The following is a 24,219-nucleotide window of genomic DNA, read 5'->3' as shown; positions in this document are numbered from 1 at the left end:
CAGAGGCTGCCTTCAGTTCTTTCTGGAGCAAGGTGGGCAACAAATAAAACTTACAGCCCAGGTGGGCGACCAACTTACCTTTTATACGTCCCTACACTGGGCTATATGTCTTGTATATGTTTTTCATCCATGCCTTCTTTTAAGATATTTATTTATTTATTTATTTATTTTAGAGAGTGAAGGGGGAGACAGAAAGAGAAGGAAAGAGAGAAGAGGGGGAGGAGCAGGAAGCATCAACTCCCATATGTGCCTTGACCAGGCAAGCCCGGGGTTTTGAACCGATAACCTCAGTGTTCCAGGTCGATGCTTTATTCACTGTACCACCCAGGTCAGGCTCATCGATTCCAAAATCCTTCACTCCTGAGTCTCTGCCTTGTTGAACCTCAGCTTCTAGACGCTCAGGTCCTGGGAGCTGGAACAGAGCTCAGCTGCTTCCCTGCTTTCACTTCAGTAGCTGGGCATTGGTGCGTACCGGAATTCTGTTCAGCAAGCAGGTGCGAATGGTCAGATGAACTGCCTGGTGTAGCAAAATGGCCGTGGGATACAAGCTCAGGCTGACCTGGGCTTCAGACCCTGTCCTGACACTGTGTGACTTTGGCCAAGTTACTTAACTTTTCTGAGCCTCAGCTTTCTCATTTGTAAGATGGGGCTGACAATATTTGGGGGGATTACATGAGATAATGGGTGCTGTTATGAGCTGTATTCAGTCCACTCCATCCAACAAAGATGAGAGCAAGGGCCCTAACCTTTGGTTTTTCCAGTGCCTGAGACCTGGCTGGCCACGATCAGTTGCCACCACTATTTCTCCATCCCCAGGTCCACTACTACTTCCTGGGATATAACCTAATTCCTCCATCTTTATTAGAAACTTCAGTTCCAAGATGGACAATGGTTTTCTCCTATATTGATGGCTTGTTCAGTAACCTGGCCTGGAATTGTCCAGATTTCTCAGTTCTGGGCCCATTGTCAATACCATGTGACCAGGGTCCAGCATCACTAACATATTCTTGAACTAGGCAGAGAGCAACTTGAGTTCAGGGACAGAGCCTTTATCAATGCCTGGAAAAGAACAGATATCCAATAAAGGTTCCTGGAACTTTGACCTGAAGTTGCACTGTTCTTCCTTACTACATTACCTCCTCCTGTGTTCTTCTATTTCCAAAATATTGTCTTTCCAACCTGGGTGGTGGGTCCAGGTGTCCTGCTCTGTGGCCTGTGACTTGTTGGTGTGGCTTTGGAGGAAGCCATGGGCCACTGAGGAAAGAGAACCTACCTTCTCTTTCCCATACCTGTCAATGTCACTGCAACCTCCAAGCTCTTGCTCACAAGATGTCTTCCTCTTGGTGTCCCTTCTTCCATTCCTTTGTCTTCACCAACCCAGGCATAAAGCACAGGATATGAAGCCTAACTGACTAATGGTCCAGCTAGATGGAGAGTCTGGCATGAAGAGACTAATTTTCTACAGGTTTTAGCCCCCAAAAGAGTCATGGGGCCCAGCCATATGGCTTCTAGAGCCACTGACGAGTTGTCAACACTCTTTCTGAGGAAAATGAAGGCGTCAATGGAGGTTGAGCCCTGAGGGACTTGGAGAAGGCCAGGACATCTGTCTCTGATATCTGCTGGCCAAGGACCAGTGCGTTCCCCAGAGTGAAGGGGGAGGAGGGGTTTTTCTGCCAGAAAGGCCTGACTTGTTGTTCTAGGTTGAGCAGGACAATGACTGATGGTCTTCAATTTGTGCGTTGCACAACTTGTATAGTTGTATGCAGCAGCCATGCCAGTGCCCAATGGGGCTGGCACAAAGCTGGTGCCCAGGGTTTTTTTTGGCAAATGGATAAATAAATGGAGTTGTTACTCTCCCTCCGCCCCAACTGTGGAAGGGATGATCGGCAGCCCTGACAACACAGGCCACACTTAGATTTGAGGCAGCTCTAAGAAAAGCAACCCTGCAGGCTTCCGAGCGGAAGGGGAACGCAGAAAGCTGGGACTCAGAAGGGTTATTTCTCGAAGCATGGCCCAACAGGCTTCCCTCTGTTCTTTGAACATGGGAAAGATTGTGAGATGATGTTGTACCAACAAATAAATATTTGTTCAGCCAGTGAGTGAGTGGATGAATGAATGAATGAATGAGCTGAGAGGCAGTAGTTATGGTGGCATGAATATGGGTCCTGCAGTCCGACAGCCAGGACACGCAGGGCTGGACGCCCTCTTTCCCCGCGTACCCACTGGGTGGTCTCCTTCACTAGCAAGTGACTCGGCCTCTTTGAGAATCAGTTTAGAAATTGGTAATATGGGGGTAATAGGTTTACTGTCCATACTCAGACACTATTGAAAGTGAAAGCTCACAGGAAATCGAGTCAAAATAATTACTAGGCATAGGGCAGTCTCCTCTAACCATGAACGTGGAATGTCCTTGACAAGCCAAGACACACGTTCACCCTGTTGGGTACCTTCGCTGCCTCCCCAACTCCCTGGCACCCTCTCTGAGCACAGACCCCACAGTGTTCTCATGTGCAGATCTGAGTCCCCACTGGGCTGTGAGTTCCATTCATGGCCGCAAACTCAATCTGAGGGTGCTCTGTGGTCCCCTAGCTCGATACAGGGCTGGGCCAGAAGTTCTCAGAGGGTGTCTGTTGGATGAAGACGGTAATGAAAAGGGATGCGGCCACTGAAGTCGGTGATGCGTACAGACTGACAAGTTCACTGCCAGACCTGACCCAGTCCTGGTTGGCAGGAAACGCCTTTGAAGTCATACCCACAGCCTCACCCCAGCTCTGCCTGTCTTCTCATCTCAGACCCATCACTCTAGGGCCCTGGGGACTTGATGCGGCCTCTTTAAATCAAAATCTTATCATGCGTCCCACACTTAAACTCATCACGTAAGACTTTAAGGATGCCAACAAGTCGAATGGCATCATTAATTTGCTCCTATAACCGGCCGGGCCCAAGTTCAGGCCCCATGTTTGGCATGGAGCAAAGGCCCATCAGCATGAAACGGTAGAGAATGTCAGCCAGTCACTGGGCTGCCCAGGAACCCGAGTGTCTAACCCAAGTCCTTTGCAGCTTTGATGTTAAACTTTATGGTTCTTGTCCTTGTTAAAATTGTTTAGCTCCCTAAGGAATGAATGGGGAGTCACCTTTCCACAAATGCACACTCTTGGTGAGGAAGCCGATGGGGAGGCCTCCGCCTGCACCCTTGAGAGGGAACAGGAGCAGAACGCTGCCTGCATGGCTCTGATGGCTCTGAAGGCCATGTCTTTGTCATTTCCGTCTCTGTCCCTTGCCCAAAGCCACTCTTTAAGGCAGCCTCCTGCCGTTACAGGGGAAGGGTGATGAAGCCAGCTCCATCCTCAAGGCCAGTTGTACAATCAAGGCTGATGGTCAGTTAAGACTTCTTTTGTGCCATGTACTATGCTATGCACTGTCCAAAACTGATCTTGCTTAATCCCTACAACAACATATTCAGTGCCAGAGACATGTGCCAGATGCAAACGAGTGGTTCTGGACACAGGCTCAAAGAAAATCTGAGCTTGTCATCCCCTGAGGTCAGCCATTCCCCCTTTCCTCAGCTTTAGTGTCCCCCAGAGTCTAGCAGGGCCCTGTCCTGTACACCCTTCCCTCCAGCCTGGCCACACCGTGGCCAGGACATACACAGTGGTCCCTAGGTCCCTTCTGCAACACAGCTCTCTGTCTGCTCAGGGCTCACCAGCTTCTCCCCAACAGATGACACAGGGCAGGGCTCTATTACACAGCAATTGGCTGGTGAATCGCCTACGAGCCTCATGGAGTCAGAGTTCTTTCCTCCCTCCTCCATCGCCGAGAGCCAGAGCTCTCAGAATCCTGGGCCTCCTGCGGCCGGGCCTCTGGATCCTTCTTCTTTCACACGGAGCCATGCACATGTACCTTACTGCCCTCACTCATTCATGCCATAGTCGCCCACATGCTCTCTGCCATGCTTCGTGCTGGCACGGGGACCCAGGGATGGGCACCACACCCTTGCCCTCAAGGAGCTCCAGGTCCAGTGGGGCAGCACACGGACAGAACGACATGGCCTGGGCCCCGGCCGTGCCTCCAACCCAACACCCTCCTCCTGCTCTCTCTTGCCTCCAGCTTGTGCGCATGCAGTTTCCTCTGCTGGAATGCTCTTCCTCTTCCTGTCTGTGGCCAGTTCACGTTCTTCCCTGACCTCTCATTTTGCAGGAATCTTTCCTCTTTTCCACAGCCCCAGCCCGTACCCCCAAGCCCAGCTAAATTCCTGCTCTGCCACAGGCTCCAACTCATCCTCTACTCGCCCTCCCAGCCAGGACCGCAGTTCGGTGTGATTGCTGGTCGAATCTCCCCATCTCTCCTCTGAGCCTGCCCATGAGGGCACCTCTTTTGGGCTTCCCCATCCCCCTTCTCATAACACTGTGCCTGTCCTGCTCTGTGCCAGGCATGCGCTAGCCAGCTGGGATATATCGATGAATAGAGCCGACCCAAGCTGCCCTCAGGGAGCTGCTGCCCTAGTGTGGAAGCAGAGACACTAAATAATCACTAATCAGCGAATCAGGATGTATAAGTGTACAAGAGAACGATAAGAGCATGGGGGAAAGCAGAGCATAAGCAAGGGGGTAAGAGCCTGGGAGGGTCAGGCTGCATTCCAGGTTGGGGGGCTGGGGTCCGCCTCACTGAGAAGAAGATGTTTGCATTTAGTCTTGAAGGCAGAGCGAGGCTGAGCCATTGTGACACCCGGGCAAGGGCATTCCTGGCAGAAGGAACAGCCAGTGCCCAGGTGAAGCATGCCAGGTGGTCTCACGGATCAGCAAGGAAGCCCGTGCAGCTGGAGTGGTGGGTGTGAAGGGAGGCAAGAGGACGGGGGTTGGGGGTGAGCACAGGGTTACACAGGCCATTGCAGAGACTCTGGCATTTCCCCTGAGGAGGTGGCTAGGTCCTGAGCAGGCAAGTAGCCTATTCTAACAAATGTAACTGCTTCTCCAATGAATGGAGATTCAAGTACCACAGTACAGAAAGCACAGCAGGCCTAGAGTTCCCTAGGAGAATATCTAACTCTATCCTGGGGGTCTGGGAGGGCTTCTCAGAGGAGGTGACATTTGACCAGGACAGAGTTGCTGAGCACAGACAGGCAGAGCAGTCTGAAAGGGCAAACTGTACAGGGGAAGAGCTGCATGTGGCACAGGTCAGCAGAACAAGCTCTGTGCAGTGGGGCAGCTAGGCTGTGACAAGGTCAGCAGAGGGCAGGGCACGGAGGGCCTCGGATACTGAATGAAGTATCTTGGAGTTTATCCCAAGGGCAATGGGTTGGGCTGGTGGAGCTATGCTTAGCTTCTCGGAGTTCCACTCACTGTCGGTCCAGTTTGCGGGCATCTTTTCCTCTAGGCCTTGAATCAGGGCTGAACGCGCTGGGGTAGACTCCAGTCTCTGCTCTGAGTAACTATGGGCTTTTCTTTCCCTGGGCTTTAATTTCCTCAGATGCTGAACTGAGCCTCCTGGAGGACTCCCTGTTCTTCTCAGTAAAGCGCCTAGGGTTTACACAGATCAGGCTCCAGTAGTGCTCTTGATAACTTGATAAGCCAACAACTAAAGAGTGATGTGGCCTTGGGGAAGTCTCTTTCCTTCTCTGAGCGTCACTTTCCCCATCTTTAAAGTGAGGATTCCAATAGCTCCTCCTTACCATGGCTGGAGAGAAGAGTGCCCATGCTTGGCACACAATAGGTGTCTAGTGAATAACAGGTGGGTTCTGACGGGGCCGGCTTTGGGAACGCGTGACCCCGAGGCTGTCCGGCTGGAGGAGGGGAGCCTCACCTGGGACGTGTCATGGTTAGGGCTGGCTTTGGGGACGCGCGACCCCGAGGCTGTCCAGGTGGAGGAGGGGAGCCTCACCCTCACCTGTGATGTGTCATGGTTGGGGCCGGCTTTGGGAACGCGCGACCCCGAGGCTGTCCGGGTGGAGGAGGGGAGCCTCACCTGGGACGTGTCATGGTTGAAGATGACGGCGTTGAGGTCCCCACAGTTGTAGTGCTTGATGAGGTCCTCCGTGGTGTAGGGGGCCTGCAGGCTCCCCGCCCGCACGCTCTCGTGCTGCAGCAGGGTCTGGTTCAGGGCGAACAGCACCTGGGCAGAGGGAAGAAAAAGAGAAATCGGGCTGTGCGAGGGGAGCTGGCTGAGGTCCCTGACACCTCCAGGACAGGCTCTCCTCCCTCTGGCCTTCGGGGCTACAGGCCCCGAAACAGAGAAGGTGTGTGGGGCTGGCAGCGGCTGGTGCAGTCGGAACATGTCCGCACTTCCTCTCCTAACTCACCAGCCTCCGAACATGTGCAGCCCTCTGCCCCCGGGGGCCCCGCTCCTGCTCTGAGCATTAACATCTGATCTAATGGTGTGACGCAGTGAGAACCTTAGCTGTGTCTGGGTGTTGGAACGATGGGTAAGTTTTTCTTTGGACTCCTTTCTTTCCCTGCGTTTAGGAGAGTTCTAGAATAGGCACAGACTCATTTTTGTAATCAAGAACACCCCTAAACAAAGCAAACAAACAAATGACCAAAACAAGCTTAGATGCCAAGGCTCAACCCAAATGCCACCTGCTCCAGAAGCCGTCCTCACACCAGGCCTGAGACCTGGGGACCCCCGCGTCAGACCCATGCTCATTTTCAGCACACATCTCCTGAAAGGCCTCTATGCTCTGGGCCACGGTGCTGTGCCCTAGGGACACAGCTGTGTCCCAGGCAGACCTGCCAGGCATCAAGATCACTTGGAGCGCTACATGGAGTATCAGACGCCCAGGTCCCGCCCTGGAACTGGAATCTCTGAGGTGCAGCTCAGGATGTGTATTTAACAGGCTCCCTGGGAACTTCTCTATAGCCCGAATGCCCCTGCTGTTTGGTCTAATGGAACACAGCCTGCCCAAGGTACGAGGGCTCTTAGAGATCATCTCAAATGCCCCATTTTAGATGGGAAACTGAGGCCCATGGGAGAAAGGGACTTGCTCAATTTCACACAGTGATTATATCCCAGACTCCCTTGGCCAACAAAATGAAGAGCCTGGCGTTGTTTGAGTTAGTAAGCACAGGTAAAGGGAAAAACTTATTGCAATTCCTGTGTAAAACATCAGGCGTTGGCCTCAGGCCACCTGTCCCATCAGGCCTCAGCTCCGTTTATTGTTTGCACACTATCTTGGATGACAGTCCCCAGTCCTTTGATCCACACCAATTCAAGCCCAAGCAGTTTTCACCGGGTCTGCTGCATTAGACCCGCCCATGCCGTCCCTACAAACTCCCTCCCCTCCCACATAGCTTATATTCTGCCACAGTCATCTTTTAAAAGCACAAATTTGATGGTTTCTTTCCCCTTTTGCTCAAAACTGCCATGGGTGCCTCCTGTCCTCAAGGATAAAGGCCTAACTCTTCAGGACAGTCTGCAAGGCTGTGACCTGGACCCTGCTGTGGTCAGTGGCCCTGTTTCCTATCAAGTTCTTGTGTCCCTAAATTTTCAACTACTCAGCAGTCTCTGCGCCTCGTACCTGCTGTTCCATGTGCATCCCATCTCCATCCTCCACTTGCAGATTTAGACTTGGCCGTTGAGGCTCAGCTTGGATGATTCTCTCTCTAAACTTCTCTGACTCCTGGGACTCCCAAGGTCTCCCTGTATTCGTGCCTTTGGCCGTGGAACTTGGCAGCTCCCTCTCATTCTGATTCTGGACTTGCTTAATAGCCAATGGGATGTTAGTAAACACTTCAGATAGCGGCCTGAAAGGCTCGGCTGTGCTGCTGCTGCCTCTTGCACCTCCACCATTGCCCTGAAATCAGCCAGGCTGGGGGATAAGTAGGCTGAGCCATATTGCGTCCGCTGTCCCACCAAGGCCATCCTCCTGGTCCAGCCAGTGGCCAGCCAGCTTCCAGGATGCAAGCAAGCCCAGAAAAGCCCACTTGCAACTGAGCCCAGACAGATGAACAAACACTCACAGCCCCACACAGCACAATTGTAGCAACACTCTCCGCCATGTTTCCCTTCACCATCATGTGAACATTAGTTTGTAACTGCTGTTAGCTAACTGTCTCTCCTATTAGGCTATGAGCTTCATAAGGACAGGAGGAGGTGCCCCTTACTCATTTTGTATCTGCAGTACTCAGCTGGGGACCTGGTAAAAAGTGTGTTACCTACCCCATCTTTTCCTTAGCACTTTGACACCTGCTATGGTCACTTCATAGTTCCAGGCTGCTCAGTGATCCCTCAGACCAGCCCCTAGAATTTTGGTACTCTGTCTGCATTTCGCGCATACCACCACCCCAGGGCAAAAGTTCCCACCAAGTGGCATCAACTACCTGGTTCCAGAACATATAACATGAACAGAAAAGCTCACCCAATAGGTAACAAAATCTGACCCAACATATAGTTACGGGGACAAGCTGTGTTTGTTAGAGCACCTCCGCCCATCGCCTCCTCCTTTTGTTTCTGTCGGTCCGGAGAGCTGGACTGAGCTTGGATGCAGCAACCCAGGCCGCTCGTCCTAACGAGCTGGCTGGAGATGAGGTCAGACCCCACCAGCCCACCTCTGGGCCTTCTCCCGGCTCTGGCCACTACTCCTGAAATCCGATCTGCAGCCACCTGGTGCAGGGTGTTGATGGCAGCATGGTGGCTGAGGACGGATCACAGGAGGCAGTGGACCTCTGTTGCTGAAGACATTGCTAAGGCAACAGGCACTTCCTCCCCCATGGTACATGCCTTGGATGAAAGCATCCGTGTCAAGCTGGAACACTCTGCTTCCCTCCTCTGGGGCTGAGACACACAGGCCTCCTGTGACCACACCCTGCCGCAGGGCACACCTGCCCTTGATGCTTCTCAGAGTAAGCCTGGCCAAGCACCACCTGGCCTGTGATGAGGTCATCTGCCCAGGCACCCAGAAGACAAGCCTGGAAAAGAAATGGCTCCCTTGGACCTTCTTAGTCACACAAAGTCATTTCCTCAGTCATGTGGCCCTCACAGAGCTGGGAGGTGTTCTAATGAATTAAACACGTTACAATCTGTAGGGTGCTAAGAACAATTCTGGCATGCAGAAAGTGCTGGATACGTGTCTGCTATGTGACGCTTGGAAGAAAATGGTTAGACATTAACTTTTCTCATTTGGAGTTGGAAGGGCCCCTGGAGGTCATCAGGTCGAGTGGTTTTTCAAACCTTTTAAAACCACGGAATCTTTTCTTTTTTGTCATTGTTTTCCAGAGGAATCTTATTTGGAATTCAAGCCGTGAAGCCTATAAAAATGGAAACTTCTTTGATTGACAGAAGGGATGCAAGCTGCAGCCTGAAGTCCTGCTAGTTCATTGTCCCTGCATCAGGGACTCCCAAAGCTTCTCGTGGTACCCACGGGTGCCCTGGAGCCATCTGAGAACCACAGATCTCATCCTGTGCCTTTAAGACACAGAAAAGGAGATAGGGGCCCAGAATGGGCAGGATGGGGTCCACCCACAGCCAGACTGTGAGCTGGGGGTAGAGTGGGCTCACACCCAAGTCTTCTGACACCCAGCCCAGGATGCTTTGTAGTGCCCTGGACCTCTTGGGATGGGTTTCTGGCTCTCCACTGGCACGGTCCACATTCATCCCACACACAGCCATGCCCATTTTCTTTCTGGAACATTGTGAAATATCCAGAAATAGCCAGGGAGTATTTATTATGAGCTTGTTACAGATAGAAAACTGAGGCTAGACCACTGAAGAAGCATATCCACTGTGGCACAGCAGTGTGGCGGGCTGGGGCTGAAAATCAAGCCTGTCATCTGGGATGTCCCTGACCTCTGGGTGGGGTTTGGTGCCTCCCACAGACCCTGGTGGGTCCCTTGGTCTTGGCACTTGTTCCATTGAAGTGTCCATTTCCGGTAATTCCCTATGCTCTGCCTGTCTACACTGAGAGCTCAACAAGGGCAGGAAGCCTGCCTCTCTGTTCACTGTTGCAGCACAGACATTAAAAAACTGCTTCAGAAAGAAGAAAGCTGGGCTTGAATCATGGGCCCTTTCCCCTGCACCTCCCACCTCGTAGCATCTTTTGGAACACAAAGCAGTCTTCACTCAGTCAATACTGGGATCACTGTGTTTATTGAACACTTACTATGTGTCAAGAACCCTTTAAGCTCATTAATTTAATTAATCTTTACAACTGAGGTAGGTCTAGTATTAGCCTTATTTAACAGATTTTTAAAAACCAAATGAACAACAAAGAGACATTAACTCATTGAAGGTGACAAAACTAGAGGTGAGTGGGATGTGCACTTGACCATGGGCAGTCAGCCGTGGAACCATCCCCTTGGCTCACCACTGTTCACCAGAGCCTCCCTCGGCTCTCCCTGGGAGATGGCCAACAGGGATAGTGTCCCTACTACAGACAGGAAACCAAAGAAGCAGAGGGGAAGGACAGATAGCTTGTAAGGACAGAGCCAGGATTTGAAGTCATGTCTGCCTGGTTCCAGAATAGGTCCCCACCCACACCGCGGACTTCAAAGTAAAATGTGCTCTGTCGTGAGCATTTTTGGTGCTTCCAATAGACATAAGGAAGCTACACTCATTATTCATTCGAAAAACATTTACCCTCTGTTGATTCTCTGCAGGGATCTGGGATTGGTGGATTAATTGGGCTTGGTTTTCACCCACCTGGACCTCATTTTAAAGGCAGATTTGCCAACTGGCCATGATAGCAGACGGTGGTTAGGTGGGGCCTTTGGGTCCTGCGCGGGAGAAGTGCCCTGCCCTGCCCCTGCCCCTCCCGTCCACCCTGGATTCCCAAGCCGGCACTGCTCACAGACTCCGGGGCCTGATGCCTTCTGCTCCCGGCTGCTTTTGAATAACAGACTCTCCTCGCCCGTAGCTTCGGTGGCCCACTCTAGGATAATGTTTATGATAAGGCTTTGACATGGAATAACAAACACCAGGTGAAGGCTAGAGCCGCCTCGGTCTCCCTGGATGTCTGTGCGCTCAAGTCCTGCCACCAAGAGCCCCTGAACATCCCGGTGGCCCCCCTCACGAGCGCTTGCCGGCCAGGAGCTGGCCTGCGGCGTCTGCTGAATGTAGGCCTGGAATTTAAACACATCTTCAAACACGGGCCTAGGATGGAGTGAGACAGGCGCCAGGAGGGTGCGGACGGGTTTATTGTTCCAGATTAGTCTAGTAAACAGTCCTAAATGGGCTGGAATGGTGAACACTGAGGCCTTGTGTTCACTTGACGGCTCAGCAACATCATTATGAGAGGAAGGCAGCAGGGCCCCTTTGTCAGGACGGATGCTGGGACGCAGGGCCCCTTTGTCAGGACGGAGGCTGGGATGCAGGGCCCCTTTGGACAGGCTGGGCTCTCGGGCTGGGGTGCCGTGGTGGGCGATGAGCACTTCTCATCGGGAAGTCACAGCAAAGGCCCCAACCCACTCAGCGATGCTTACTGAGCACCTGCCAGGTGCCAGACCCCATTCTATAATAGGTGCTGAGAAGTTAGGGACAAAACAGACCCAAACCTTGCTCTCATCTAGCTTACCTGCCGGAGGGAGGGCAGAAGGAATAGAGAATACATAATTAGTAAAAATATTAATATTTTGAATGTTAGAGACACAGCAATGATTTCTTTGAACTGGAGCTAAGTCTGCCCCTGGCCACATTGAGTTTCTCATGCTTCTGCATCAAAAGGCAAAGAGAGGAGTTACTGTGCTGGCTGGGTGACTGGTCCCAACTACCCAGGGGAACAGGGCTGCTATTCCACATGGAGGTGAGGAGGAGTGTAAGTGTCGTGCAGCAGACCCCTTAGGACGTCTCAGTGAGTTAACCACACCTGTGTTTAACTCACATCAATGGAAAACTACAGTCCAATCCAGGCAGAACCACTAAGGGCTCAGAACCTTCAGGACTGAAGCTTTGGGTCACCTTGCCAGGCAAAGAACCGAAACTAGCCATGCTTCTTGCAGAAGGCAAAGGAAATATGGCAGCGGGAATGGAAGAAGGTGGTTATAAATACCAGCTCTGACCCTGTGACCTGTTAACACAGAAGCAAGGACTTTTGTTATCAGGACTATTTCTTCTATTTCTTCTTTATTTTGTCAAGCATGTATACGTGTTGTGTGGTGTATTTAAGATTTTGGTTTTCTTCTCTTTCCGCTCTCCTCCCCCATGGTGTAACATAAGATATATTGACTTTATGTCATAGTATTTAAGTATTGTTAACTTTGCATATATAGGATAGCAAGAAGAAGAGTAAAAACATCACACAAGAATGTTCCGGGGAAGGCACTGGTACGTTTCGGTTGCATGCGGGATGGTTATTATATTATGTGGGGTGGAATTATGACCTTGCCATTTTCTTCATTTAGAGATTAAGTGTGGCAAGGAGATACATACAGGTGCCAAGTGGACAAGGGGTAAACCTGTGATGTTAATTTTATTTGTCAACTTGGCCAGGCGATGGTATCCAGATATTTGATGAAGCATTGTTCTAGCTGTTTCTGTGAAGATACTTACTAGGTGAGATTAGCATTTAAATCAGTAGACCTTGGGTTAAGCTGATTATGCTCCATTATAATTGGACGAGGGTGGGCCTCAACTAATAAATTGAAGGTCTTAATAGAAAAAGACCAACTTCCCTCAAGGAAGGGAATTCTGCCTGTCAACTGTCTTTGGACTTGAACTGCAGTATTAACTCCTTTTCTCTAGGTTTCCAGCCTGCCCTGCAGATCTTAAACTTGCCAGCTTCCACAATGTGTGAGTCAATTCCTTAGAATAAGTATGTATTTAAGTATTTATCATCTATTTATGTATCCATCCATCCATCCATCCATCCATCCTATTGGTTTTGTTTCTCTAGGGAATCCTGACAGATACAGTATGTGAATTACATAGAGAAAACAAGGCAGAAAAGGGTAGGGAGTGACGAGGGAAGGAAGGACAGCAGGTCAAGGCCCTGGGCCTGTGTGAGGAGGAGAGGCCAGGATGGCTGGGCTCTGTACGTAAGGAGGTGAGTAATGGGAGATAAGGTCAGCTGATTAGCACGCCAGGTTCCGTGAGCCACTGTAAGGATGTCGAGAAACCAGCGCATCCTGTAATCCTTCTGAAGAAGGGGTTGTTATTACCATGGGGCAAATGCGGGAACTGAGGCCTCGAGATGGTCAAGTCATTTGCACAAGGTCTCACATTGAAGAACTGGAGCAGGGATTTAAACATAGGTCCCACTGACAAGCCCTGGGCTCTTTCTGATCTCCCTACGCACGACCCTCTAAGCCACCTCCATCCAATCATTGGTAGGCAAGACACATAAATAGAAAGTAGGAGCCAGGGTGCAAGGCCCAAATTCTGAGCAGTCAGCTGGGAAGGAGAGGGGGTACTAAAACCTTAGCTCTGGGTCCTGGTCAGAGCTGACATCTGAGGAGAGGAAAGAGGTCATCTTTGCCAAGGTAGCCACACACCCTCCCCCCCCGCTGGAACATGGCCTCCTTCCTGTACTGTTCTCACTCTTTGCCTCGTTCTGACGGAAACTCGTTCAGATCCTCATCGGCGCCGAGCTCTTCTTCCCAGCCCCGCTTTCCCTCGCTCCCACTCTGCCTGGAACCCACTTTCTACCCACTGGTTCACATTCCCATTTCAGCTGGCTGCAGAGGTGCCCTCCTCGAGAGGACTGCCCCGGACCATGGACTGGGCAGGTCCTCTGCTTAATGACCCCAAAGCACCTGACACTTCCCGGACTACAGCATCCATTGCTGTCCATGCTCATGCTTCTTGCTCGGAGGTGACACTCAAAAGGCAGGCAAATAACCATTTGTGTTTGTGCTGTTTCTCCAGCAGAGAGCAGAGTGACTGACCTACATAGTAAAGGCTTCAAAAATATTTCAAATGAATGAATGAAAGTCATCCTTCCCAGATCCTATCCCAAGCGGCTCCCTGCGGGGACCCAGTGCCCCTAGGGCACAAAGCTGGTAGACCCGAGTCCCTTGGACCCTGGGCCACATCAGTGTGTCAGCTCTCTGGGTTGGAGAGGAGGGCTCCTCTGCCTGGCAGGAAGCCTGCCCTAGCCGGGGGAACATTTCCTCAAAGGTTAGAGCCCACCAGGCTCCGGGGCTCCGGCTGAGCTTTATTTATTTATCCTCCTTGCCCCATCGGCAGCACCAAAGCCCTGCCGACAACTTCCCTGCTTCCTGCTCAGTATCCTGAGTCCCCTGAGCCTGTGGCACAGAATCCTGTCTCCAGACCCTGGGCTACTAAGCAGCACACATCCAAGTAAACACAGGTTTCCTGGAGCTTGGACTGGCCCTGGGCCGGGAGACAGGAGCAGGATCTAGTCACCCTCGGAATCTCCACTGGGAAGCCCTGGGCAAGTCCCTTTTCTTCCCCAGGTCTTGCGTGGCCCACCCATGAAGAGGATCACTTCACATAGCCAGTGAACAAACGATTATTGAGCACTTAGGTACCAGACCCTGTTCCAGGCCCTGGAGGTACAGCAGTAAACACAACAGATAAAGATCCCTGCTCTAATGGAACTTTCGGTGCAGTTGGAGGGAGCTGGCAGTAAACAAAAACAACTAGTAAAACATTGATGTTAGAGGGTGATCATTGCTAAGGAGGAAATAAGGCAAAAAGTATAAGTGCGTGTGTGTGCGCGGTGGGGGGGGGGGGAGGTATGAGATCCAGGAAAGGCATCGTGAGAAGTGACATTTGAGAAGAGATCTGGTGGAGATGAAGGAGGTGGTCATGTGGATGTCTGAGAGAAGAGTGTTCTGGGCAGAGGGAAAATCAAGTGCAAAGGCCCTGAGGCAGAGCAAGCCTGATGGGTGTGACGAGCAGGAAGGAAGCCTGTGTGGCTTGAGAAGTGAGCTAGGGGAACTAGTAGAGGAGGTCTGTCTCAGGCTGGAACCCAAGGAAAACAGATGGTGCATTGCCAGTGATGTGAGTGCCAACGAAGTAACTTTAGCTGAAAGAAATCGAAGCGTGTTGAATGATGGGAATATTCACAAGAGGTGTAGACTGGGGACAGTGGAGCACGAAGAGTAGAAGCAGCAGGAAGCTTTCCTGTCCCTAGCTTTAAAGAGAAAGGGGCAGGTGGTCAGGGACCTGAACCCAACTAGAACCACAGCCTTGGGAGGGCAGCACAGCCATTGCTCCCTGGCCTGGACCACGGTGGGACCTGCAAGGAGGGCGAGGGAGGGTGGGGGCAAGAAATGCCCTAACTTCCTCCCACTTCTGCCAGTGCCTCCCACTGCAACCAGGATAAGGGAGTCCAAGTGATGTCACATCAGTTCAGGGCTTACAGCAGGGAGAACAGAGGTTCTATCTGGAGAGGCAAAGGGAGAGTTCTGGGGCCCAGAGAGGTATGGCAGGGTGGGAAGTGGGGGCACACCCCAAGGCCAGTGGGCTTGGAGGCCTCTGGCTTCGCCCACGTCAGATGGGGAGTCTGGAAGGGTGAGCAGAGGACTGCTGTGGTAGCTGTGTTGATGTGGAACCCAGGAAGGTGAGAGTGACGCACGGGGTTCAGATGGAGGATGAAGGCAGCTCTGTCTTCCTCCTACCGGGGGCGGAACTGAGCACGCTCCTCCTTTCCCTCACCACACTCTATCCCAAACCTCCAGCCACAACCCAAAGAGCCATTGACTTGGCCTCTAGCGCAGATGTTCCCTGCTCCGTGGACGCCCACCCGCTGGACCCGGCGGTGCTGGCCACATCCTCGCTCTGCCCTGCCGTGCGGGCTGGCTGAGCCCTCTGTGCTTTCCTGGGCGGGCAGTAAGTGTGACTCACCCAAGCTTTCTTTCCTTCTTTTCTCTGAACGCCTAGTTTCTCCACCCAAAGACCACCCTTACAGATCCCAGCTTTCCTCTTCTGTCCTTCAAGTCATGCCAGGAAACGGTCATAAATCCACAGCCACCCACATGAGGAGATTAGCATTCTGCTGGGTTGGGAGGCTTATAGCCAGGCTGGGTCTGGGTGGGAATGGCAGGCCCAGAAGCTTGGGGTCTCCAGGAAAGGAGACTGTGTGCAATCCGTCCCGTTGGAGGGCAAACGAGCCCGTTGGTTTTCAGTGTTATGTGCAGAAAAGCCCGAGGGAGGCTGGAGACCTAGATTCTGGTGCTGCAGACTCGGACCCAGTCCAGCTGGGAGAGCCGCTCTCCAGGCCACAGGATCCCCTCTGAAACATGAGGATGTGAGAAGCCTCTCAGCGATGGGAGTCATGTTTTATGAACCCAACATTTGCCAGTGGCATCCCAATATCTCACGATTTAAACAATTAGTGGTTCCAGGCACTTTGCATAGGGAAGCTCATTTATTTTTTATATTTTTTTTACTTCTTTTTTTTTTGTATTTTTCTGAAGCTGGAAACGGGGAGAGACAGTCAGACAGACTCCCGCATGCGCCCGACCGGGATCCACCCGGCACAGCCACCAGGGGCTACGCTCTGCCCACCAGGGGGTGATGCTCTGCCCCTCCGGGGCATCTCTCTGCCGCGACCAGAGCCACTCTAGCACCTGGGGCAGAAGCCAAGGAGCCATCCCCAGCGCCCGGGCCATCTTTGCTCCAATGGAGCCTTGGCTGCGGGAGGGGAAGAGAGAGACAGAGAGGAAGGGGGGGGGGGGTGGAGAAGCAAATGGGCGCTTCTCCTGTGTGCCCTGGCCGGGAATTGGCTCATTTATTTTTTATAACAGCCCTGTGTGGTCAACCTTCCAGACCCCATTTTACAGACAGGGAACCCAAGGCTCAGAGAAGGAAGCAACATCCGATTCTCTCCCAGTGTTGGGGCTCTGTGGGCCCGGGTGTTAGCCCTGCCCAGGCTGAATGCACCAAGCCTCCTCTGCCCCTGGTGTTAAATAGTTGACACTTCCATGAATCTTTTTGGCTCCCCAATAACCACCTCTGATCTTCTAAATTGAACACACACTGGGCATGAAGGAAAAAGGACAAAATGCATCAGAAAGTTCCAAAGAATTATCTAGGCTGAGCTATTTTCGGTTATAAAGCTTTGAGGTACTTCAAGGTGGTAGAGTAGATGAACAGAGAAGCCGGGGAGTATAAAACCAAGCGATAAATTACTGATAAAAGAAAAAAGTCGGCAGCTTTGGGGCCTCAGAGGGGGCTTCTGATGCAGTCTGAGAGTTGGTGACAAAGTCAGGCATTTTTTTTTTTAAGTGACAGGAGGGGAGGTAGTGAGGCAGTCCCCGCATGTGCCCTGACTGGGATCCACCTGGCAACCCCTGTCTAGGGCCGATGCTCGAATCAACTGAGCTATCCTCAGCACCTGAGGCCAATGCTTGGACTAACTGAGCCACTGGCTGTAAGAGGGCAAGAGAGAGAGAGAAGCGGGAGAAAGAGGGGAAGAGAAGCAAATGGTTGCTTCCTGACCACGGATCGAACCCAGGATGTCCTTATGTCAGGCCAATGCTCTATTCACTGAGCAAACCATCCAGGGCTGACAAAATCAGGCTTTAAGCTGAGCTAGGCAAGATGAGTGGGTTTGAGAGGGATGCATACCCAAGGTAGAGGGACACAGAAATGAATGGTGTGTTTAAAGAGGAGTCAGGCCAGGGGTAGATCCAGGGTGAAGGGCCTTGGATCTCAGGCCACAGGCTCCGCATTCTACCCAGCAGGCATACTTGGCCCTTCTATGTGACCTCCAGACAGTGGGCTAGTCACCTGTGTAGGCTGAAATAGATGCGGACCCACAGATGGAACTGGAAGACACATGGAAGGATAATGGTCTACACCAGGCGTAGTCAACCTTTTTATACCTACCGCCCACTTTTGTGTCTCTGTTAGTAGTAAAATTTTCTAACCGCCCACAGTAATGGTGATTTATAAAGTAGGGAAGTAACTTTACTTTATAAAATTTATAAAGCAGAGTTACAGCAAGTTAAAGCATGTAATAATAAATTACTTACCAAGTACTTTATGTCAGATTTTTGCTAAGTTTGGCAGAATAAATCTTTATAAAACAACTTACTATAGTTAAATCTATCTTTTTATTTATACTTTGGTTGCTCTACTACCACCCACCATGAAAGCTGGAACGTCCACTAGTGGGCGGTAGGGACCAGGTTGACTATCATTGGTCTACATGGTAGGCGATCTGTCTGCAGTGGTGCTAGTTACCATTGTCATCGTTATTATTAAGTGGCTGCATCCACTAACTGAAGGTGTGTAGTTTTATTTTCCCGGCTGTCTTAGACTTGCCTGCTGACACAGCTGCCTCGACTTCAAAAGACAAGTCTCCATTTTCATTTGCAAAATCAGTATGAAATTCCTAGAGGGCTTGTCTAATTCCTTCTGGTCTGACCACACAGCAATTACCAATTTGCAGGGTGGAGGGGGGTGTGTGTGTGTGTCTCACAGGCCTTCCAGTAATGTGGAGACCTCTGCTTTGCCTTGGTCCTGGGCAGCAGCCAGGGAGGATGGGATTGGAGCATGCACATCCAGGTGGCCTGGGGTGGGAAGCGAGTGGCTGGCTCTGTGAGCACGAGCACTCCAGGCTAGTGAGTGAAATCGCTTGTCTGCTATGCCACAGGGCTACCAATGCTTCAGAGTGAAACGGTGCATAGCAACAGAAAGGGTAGGGCTCTGACCCAGGTTCCAACCTGGGTCCTGCTACATGCAGTCTGTGCGAAGCTCCTGTTCCGGATCTTTGGATGATATGCTGCTATGAGAACACAGGACAGGTCCTTCTGCTCTCTGGGCCTCAGTTCACCCATCTGCCAAGTGGGGAGAATAATAATTGCCATCCCTGCCTAGTGAGCTTGCATTCAAAAAGCTTGTAAGGCATTACTCTCCTTGCTTAGGGTATTAAGAAACATCTGTTCCCTAAGCAGCAGTGGGGCGGCTCTGAGGAGTCAGCATGTGTGCACGGGATTCTCATTCATGCCTCAGTGTTCCATACATATCAGTTTCAGGCCCTGCCTGTGTTGAGTGCCAGAGCCATGGAACCAAATCAGCACCATTTCTATCCTCAAGGAATTCAAGGTCAGGGGTGGAGTAGAGCAAGGGAGGAGGTACCCAAGCGAGAACTGCAACAAGATACTAACATCACTCACGTCACTCGTCACTCAGATGTGAAATCTGGGCTCAGGGATGGACACAGCAGAAGGACAGGCTCGTGCGGCCGGGGGAGGACCACATACTGGAGTCCTGGAGGAGGCGATGCCGCAGGGACGCCTGGTAGGAGCACGCACTTATCACGCAGAGGAGCATGGAAAGGAATTCCAGGGAGTGTCAACGTCCATGCGAAGGCTGGGAGAAGCTGACAAGTTCTGGAAGATGCCATGACTCCCGTGGGCTGGAGGGCAGTGTGCGGCTGGTGGAGGGCATCTGATGGGACTGCAGCAGGGAGCAGAGGTGGGACCCAGAGCTCAGACTTATCTGAGGGACCACGGGGAGCCACGGGAGTTAGGAAGCAGGGATTGATCAGTCAGGCTTTCGGTTTAGAAGCTGCCCTTTGGCTACTGCGTGGACAAAGGATTAGAGGTGCAGAGATTGCTGGCAGGAGACAGTGTTGCCCTCTCCAGGCCGGGAAAGGGGAGGAGGGCTTCCAGGATGCATAGGGGAAGTAAAAGCAGGCTAGACTTCCGAGTCCTTCCTGGCTTGGATGTTCCAGAACCCTCTCAGGGTTCCGAGTCTCTCTCCTTGCATACACTGTCCCCTCTCCCTGCCTCGAATTTCAGGGCTGGACTCCTCACCCTCTTTGCCTCCACTTCAGGAAGGCTTGACCCTCACTCAGAGGAGCAGCTGGATAGAGGAGGAGCAGGGCCAGGACAGCAGGAAGGAAAGAAAACTGTATGGGTCTGACAGGGGACCCATGGCCTTAATAGCCAGGGGATGGATGCTTTTGCTGGAATACATCAAAGGAGACAGCTGCATAGATCTTGACCTCCCAGACAACACTGAAATACAGTCCTGACTTCTCCAGCTTTTTGCCTGCTCAAAGTCCCAGGAGACACTTTCTGGCAGCTGGATGGGAGAGTTGGAGATATTGACTGCCAAGGGAACTCAGGTGAGGGAGCATCCTTAGAGGACACTGAGGCTCAGAGAGGGCAGGAAGGTGCCTGCAGCCACAGAGCAAGCTGGGAGATGCAGACTAACACAGGAATGAGGTGTCTCATTCCTCGGGTCTCCTGTGCCCTCTTATCCCTTCCTTCCCCCCGCCACAGAAAGGGAAAATGGTTTTGGACCCGAGGCAAAAGAATGTAGAATTGAAATCTGAGCCCTGGGTCTTGGAGAAGAACACAGAGAGGTCAGACACATTCGGGATGAGCAAAGATCTGCTTACACTGCAGATAGGAAATACCCAGGGCTATCCAATGCCCCTTGTTGTGCAGGGTCTGACCCAGGAGGGCTGGCTAAGAGTATGAGCAGACCGGAACACAGAAGGGATCTCCAAAAGTGCTGGCTAAAGGGCCAGTTTGCTTCTAGGATCCATCATGGCCAGAGGAAGAGCTGTTCTAGCCCACTGTCTACGTGCAAGCTTCTCATGGGGTCTCAGGCCCACGCTGGCATTCTGCTACCCTGCCTGGACTAGCCACCAGGGCCCTGCCAGACTGAGGCAGGGGTCCTTGCTAACCCGCACTTGTCCACACCCACGCATCCATCCTGCCCTGCCTGGAAGCTCACCTCCTCTAAGAGGGCCTCCCTTTAGCTCCAGTCTGTGTTTGTCTCCTTCTGTGAGCTTCTGCAATTGGGAAAGCCAATGTTCAAAGCCAGTTAAGTGTGCTTTTCCACAGTGGATGGCAGGAGCGCTCTGGAAATCCAGACGTGGGGCCAGAGCTGGGCAAAAGCCCAGATGTGGGCACAGCCTTGGTCTCAGGAGGGGCCGCAGACACTGTGCAGTCCAGGGGCTCTCGGCCGAGGCATTTCTTTTCAAAGTCACTCCATTCCAGGTTTCTGTCACATCTCCTTGGGGGACGTGCCACAGTGACAGGGAGACAGGCAGGCCCACGCCAGGGTGGGGCACAGATGCGGACCGTGGGAAGGACCTTCATTATTCTGTTCTGATAACCGCCTCCTGGAAACCTCATCGCCCCCTGGAAGAGCCGACCTGTTTCTGAGACGGGCGTCTGCTCCTCGGGACATGAGGGCCCGGTACCTTCACGGGAAATGAAGGGGCCCCTCGCCACCTTCCCTCTTGGTCGCACCCAAGGCCCAGGCAGCCAGAGACTGGTCTTGGGAGGTCAGCAAGCCTGGGAGGCTCCCCCTCAGCTCCTCAGCCCCCCTTTGAAGGGGATCAAGTTCCCCCACAAACATAATTGAACAAAAATATGAGAGAGAAAAGGTCTTTGTTCTCCCATTTACAGCGTCAGAAAATATGTAACAAATTAGCCGTTTATGAGGTAAGAGAACAGGGCCGTGCGCTGCGGCCGGGAGGCAGGGCCACCGTACAAGGGGGCCTTTCAGCACGCCGAGCGTGGGGGGCAGCCAAGCCCGGGAAGGACGGGCTGTGCCCCAGGTCCGCCCGCCTGCGAGCATGGCCTGGCACCGGCAGGACGGAGGGAGGCCCCGTCTGACCCCCTGGCTCGGGCCGGGTGCAGCTCAGTGAGGGGGGGACACGGCGCCACCCATCAGTGATGAATACAGCCCTTGGAAGGGGCAGGTGGTTGGGGAGTGGGCGTGGGGACTGGAGGCCCGGCCTCCAAACCTGCCTCTGACCAGTTCCCCGGAGTGACCCTGAATCATTTCTTCTCCTGGGGACCCGCTTTCCCATCTCTAACAGGAAGACGTTGCTCACGACGGTCTCTCAGGACTCCTCGAGCACTTCTCAGACGCAGGAAGGCCTTCGTGGCGTCCCTGCTGGTGTTGCTGAACCTTAGGAGGAGGGAGGTGGCTCTTGGCATTGCACAGGGTTTCTCCCTCAAAACCTTTGCTTTTTCTTCCAGGGTTTGATACAATATTCCAGCTGAAAGCATCAAGCGCAGGATGTCATTACGGCCAAGGGGAGGAGCACATGAGGCACCAGTGGTGGCTGGCTGGCTGGACTAGGAGCGGTCTGCTCAGCAGGGAGACAGGCGGGCACTTCACTCCTCAGCCTTGTCCTGGCTTTTATTGGCGTCAGCACTCTGCCCAGAAGAGCAAATGCTGGGCTCAGATCCTCGCGAAAGAGATTCTCTTGGTTATCCAGCCCAGTGATTTTCAGAGCTGGGATAGAACGTCCTCTGACTTGACCTATGACCTTGGCGGTCAAAAAGCCCATCACTTGCATAGGATGGCTTTGGCATCTCATGGTTTGGAATTTCTGATTTCATGGTTAGACACTGTGTTTCTGGAGCCTGCAGTTCCCCAGAGCGAGGCATGCCTGAGGCCAGGAAGGCTCCGTGAACCTGCAGGGCGGGGTTCTCCCCAGTCGCCCTGGTGCGGGACCATCCGCAGAGTCGCAGGGTTGCTGCTCCAGGCTGGCTTGTACTTTCCTCTCCAGTCGCACAGGGGCAGGAGGTGCACGGCGGTCCCAGCCTCTGAGAGCAGATGCTGGTGAGATCACGGGTCTGTGCCAGGCTGGTGTAAGGAATCCCCCAGAAAATGGGGTGCTGGGCTTCAGCATGAATATCCTGAGTGTTTCGTCTGCAGTCACAAACACATCGCTTTCCTGGATCTGATTTTATTTATTTTGATTGGATCTTAACAGTTCTTTACAAGGCTGAAACTGAAGCCGCCTGGGGTCCCCGGGAGACTTGCTAAAACTTCAACTGCACCCAGTTTAGCAGAGCAACTTGAAAGTCAATCAGCGGTGAGGGACAATTTGCCTCATTATTTCCAGCCCTGGAATTTGGCAGCAGATGGAATTCTGGGCCTGGTGCGGACGCGGCGCTGGGCGATGAACACAGCAGGGTCTGTCGCCCCTGGGTATGTCCGCACACGGGCTGGGGCTGAACGGGCTGGTACTCCTCTGAGGGTAGGTGGTGCCAGGAAGAATTTCCAGCTAAAAGGAACTAGGGTGACAGGGCCCCTGCTCTCCGTGATCAAGGCTGCTGCTCCAGACCTTTGGATACAGGACTGCTATCATCCATATGGGGTGAACCCCAGCCGGGATCTGGAGAAGCAGAGGTGGAATAGGACATAGTTGCTCTCCTCCAGGAAGCAGACCAGAGACTGTGGTCAATTTCTTAACAGGAGGGAGCCAGGGCCCGGGAGCACACAGGAGGGAGCAACCGAGGCTGATGCCTTCCCCACGAATCCTCACTTTCTCAGTGAGGTCCACTCTGACCCCCTGACTTAAAATGGTGACCATTCACCCTGGCCACTCCCATCCCCATTTACTCTGTCGGACTTTTCTCCCCGTACCACGTTCTAACACACCATGTTAGTGACGTGTTTATCTCATCTCCTGCCGGAAGGTAAGACACTCCCTAAGGGCAGTGTGGTATTTGGTTCACTAATCTCTCTCCAGCCTCAGCACCTAAAATGTACTCAGTAAATATTTGCCACACGAATGAATGAATGAACCAATTCCTATGGCTGGGTTCCCTGAGAGTCTGTTCTTTTAGCAGCAGGGAGCTGGTACTCAGGGAAAGGGGATGGTGGTACTTACATACCACCAGGTCAACTGCTCACTTGACAGGCAGAATTCAGAGAGGGCCAGGGGCCCGTCCAAGGTCACACAGCACAGGAGCACATGGTTGGACAGACCTTAACTTAAGCATGTGCCTGTGGATCTGTCTGCTTCCAGAGGAGCATTTCAAGCTCACTGGGGAACCAGGGAAGAAGTCCTGTATGCAAGGGGGATCAGGAACTGTCAGTGAGGCCAGCAGTGGCGGGCCAGGCTGGGGCCCTGGCTGCTGGGCCATCTTGCCCACCCCATCCTACCCTGCCAGTCTCACTTCCTACCCTCCTTTCCCATGTGGGACTAATCAACAATAACTCAACAGATGTCCCTTATTACATGCTAAGAACTTTGTACAAGCACACATGTACCAAGTCTCATTTAGTCTTCCCCCAAATCCTACGGTAATTATATTTCCATTTGAAAACAATGACAAAACTAAAGCTCAGGGAAGTCACACGACTTGCTAAAGTCACGAGGTGGTGGGGAAAGTTCTGGTCTCCGCGTGTCCTTTGCTTCCTCCAGGGTGTTTGTGCCCCCTCTCGTTGGTGTCTGTGCTGTGGTATGTTGTGCTGTGTGTGGTGGTTCCCTGCTTGGCATTCCTTCCCCTCTGCCATTGCGCCCCCTTGATGAGCACAGGTTGTCACCCTGAGCTGACAGGGCCCTCGGTGTGTGAGAATCTCCAGCGTGTCACTTTCACACACGGGTGCTTATTG

General features: G+C 52.5%; 1 protein-coding gene across 4 annotated transcripts in view; it reads right to left on the bottom strand.

The window, feature by feature from the left end:
- The window catches only part of TRABD2B (TraB domain containing 2B), a 217,803-nt gene that overhangs the window by 34,459 nt on the left and 159,125 nt on the right, over positions 1–24,219 (bottom strand). For all 4 annotated transcript variants that reach the window (XR_010730455.1, XM_066269258.1, XM_066269259.1 and 1 more), the window contains exon 3: positions 5,962–6,108. Coding sequence is in view for 3 of the 4 variants with exons in the window: in XM_066269258.1 (XP_066125355.1) it covers positions 5,962–6,108 (147 nt within the window). In the remaining variant the exon portion in view is untranslated. The remainder of the gene's footprint in view (positions 1–5,961; positions 6,109–24,219) is intronic.

The sequence above is a fragment of the Saccopteryx bilineata genome, chromosome 3 (genome assembly GCF_036850765.1).
Source record: "Saccopteryx bilineata isolate mSacBil1 chromosome 3, mSacBil1_pri_phased_curated, whole genome shotgun sequence".
Classification (NCBI taxonomy): domain Eukaryota; kingdom Metazoa; phylum Chordata; class Mammalia; order Chiroptera; family Emballonuridae; genus Saccopteryx; species Saccopteryx bilineata.
Note: the sequence above shows the minus strand (reverse complement) of the source record. Positions and strands in the feature narration are given on the sequence as shown.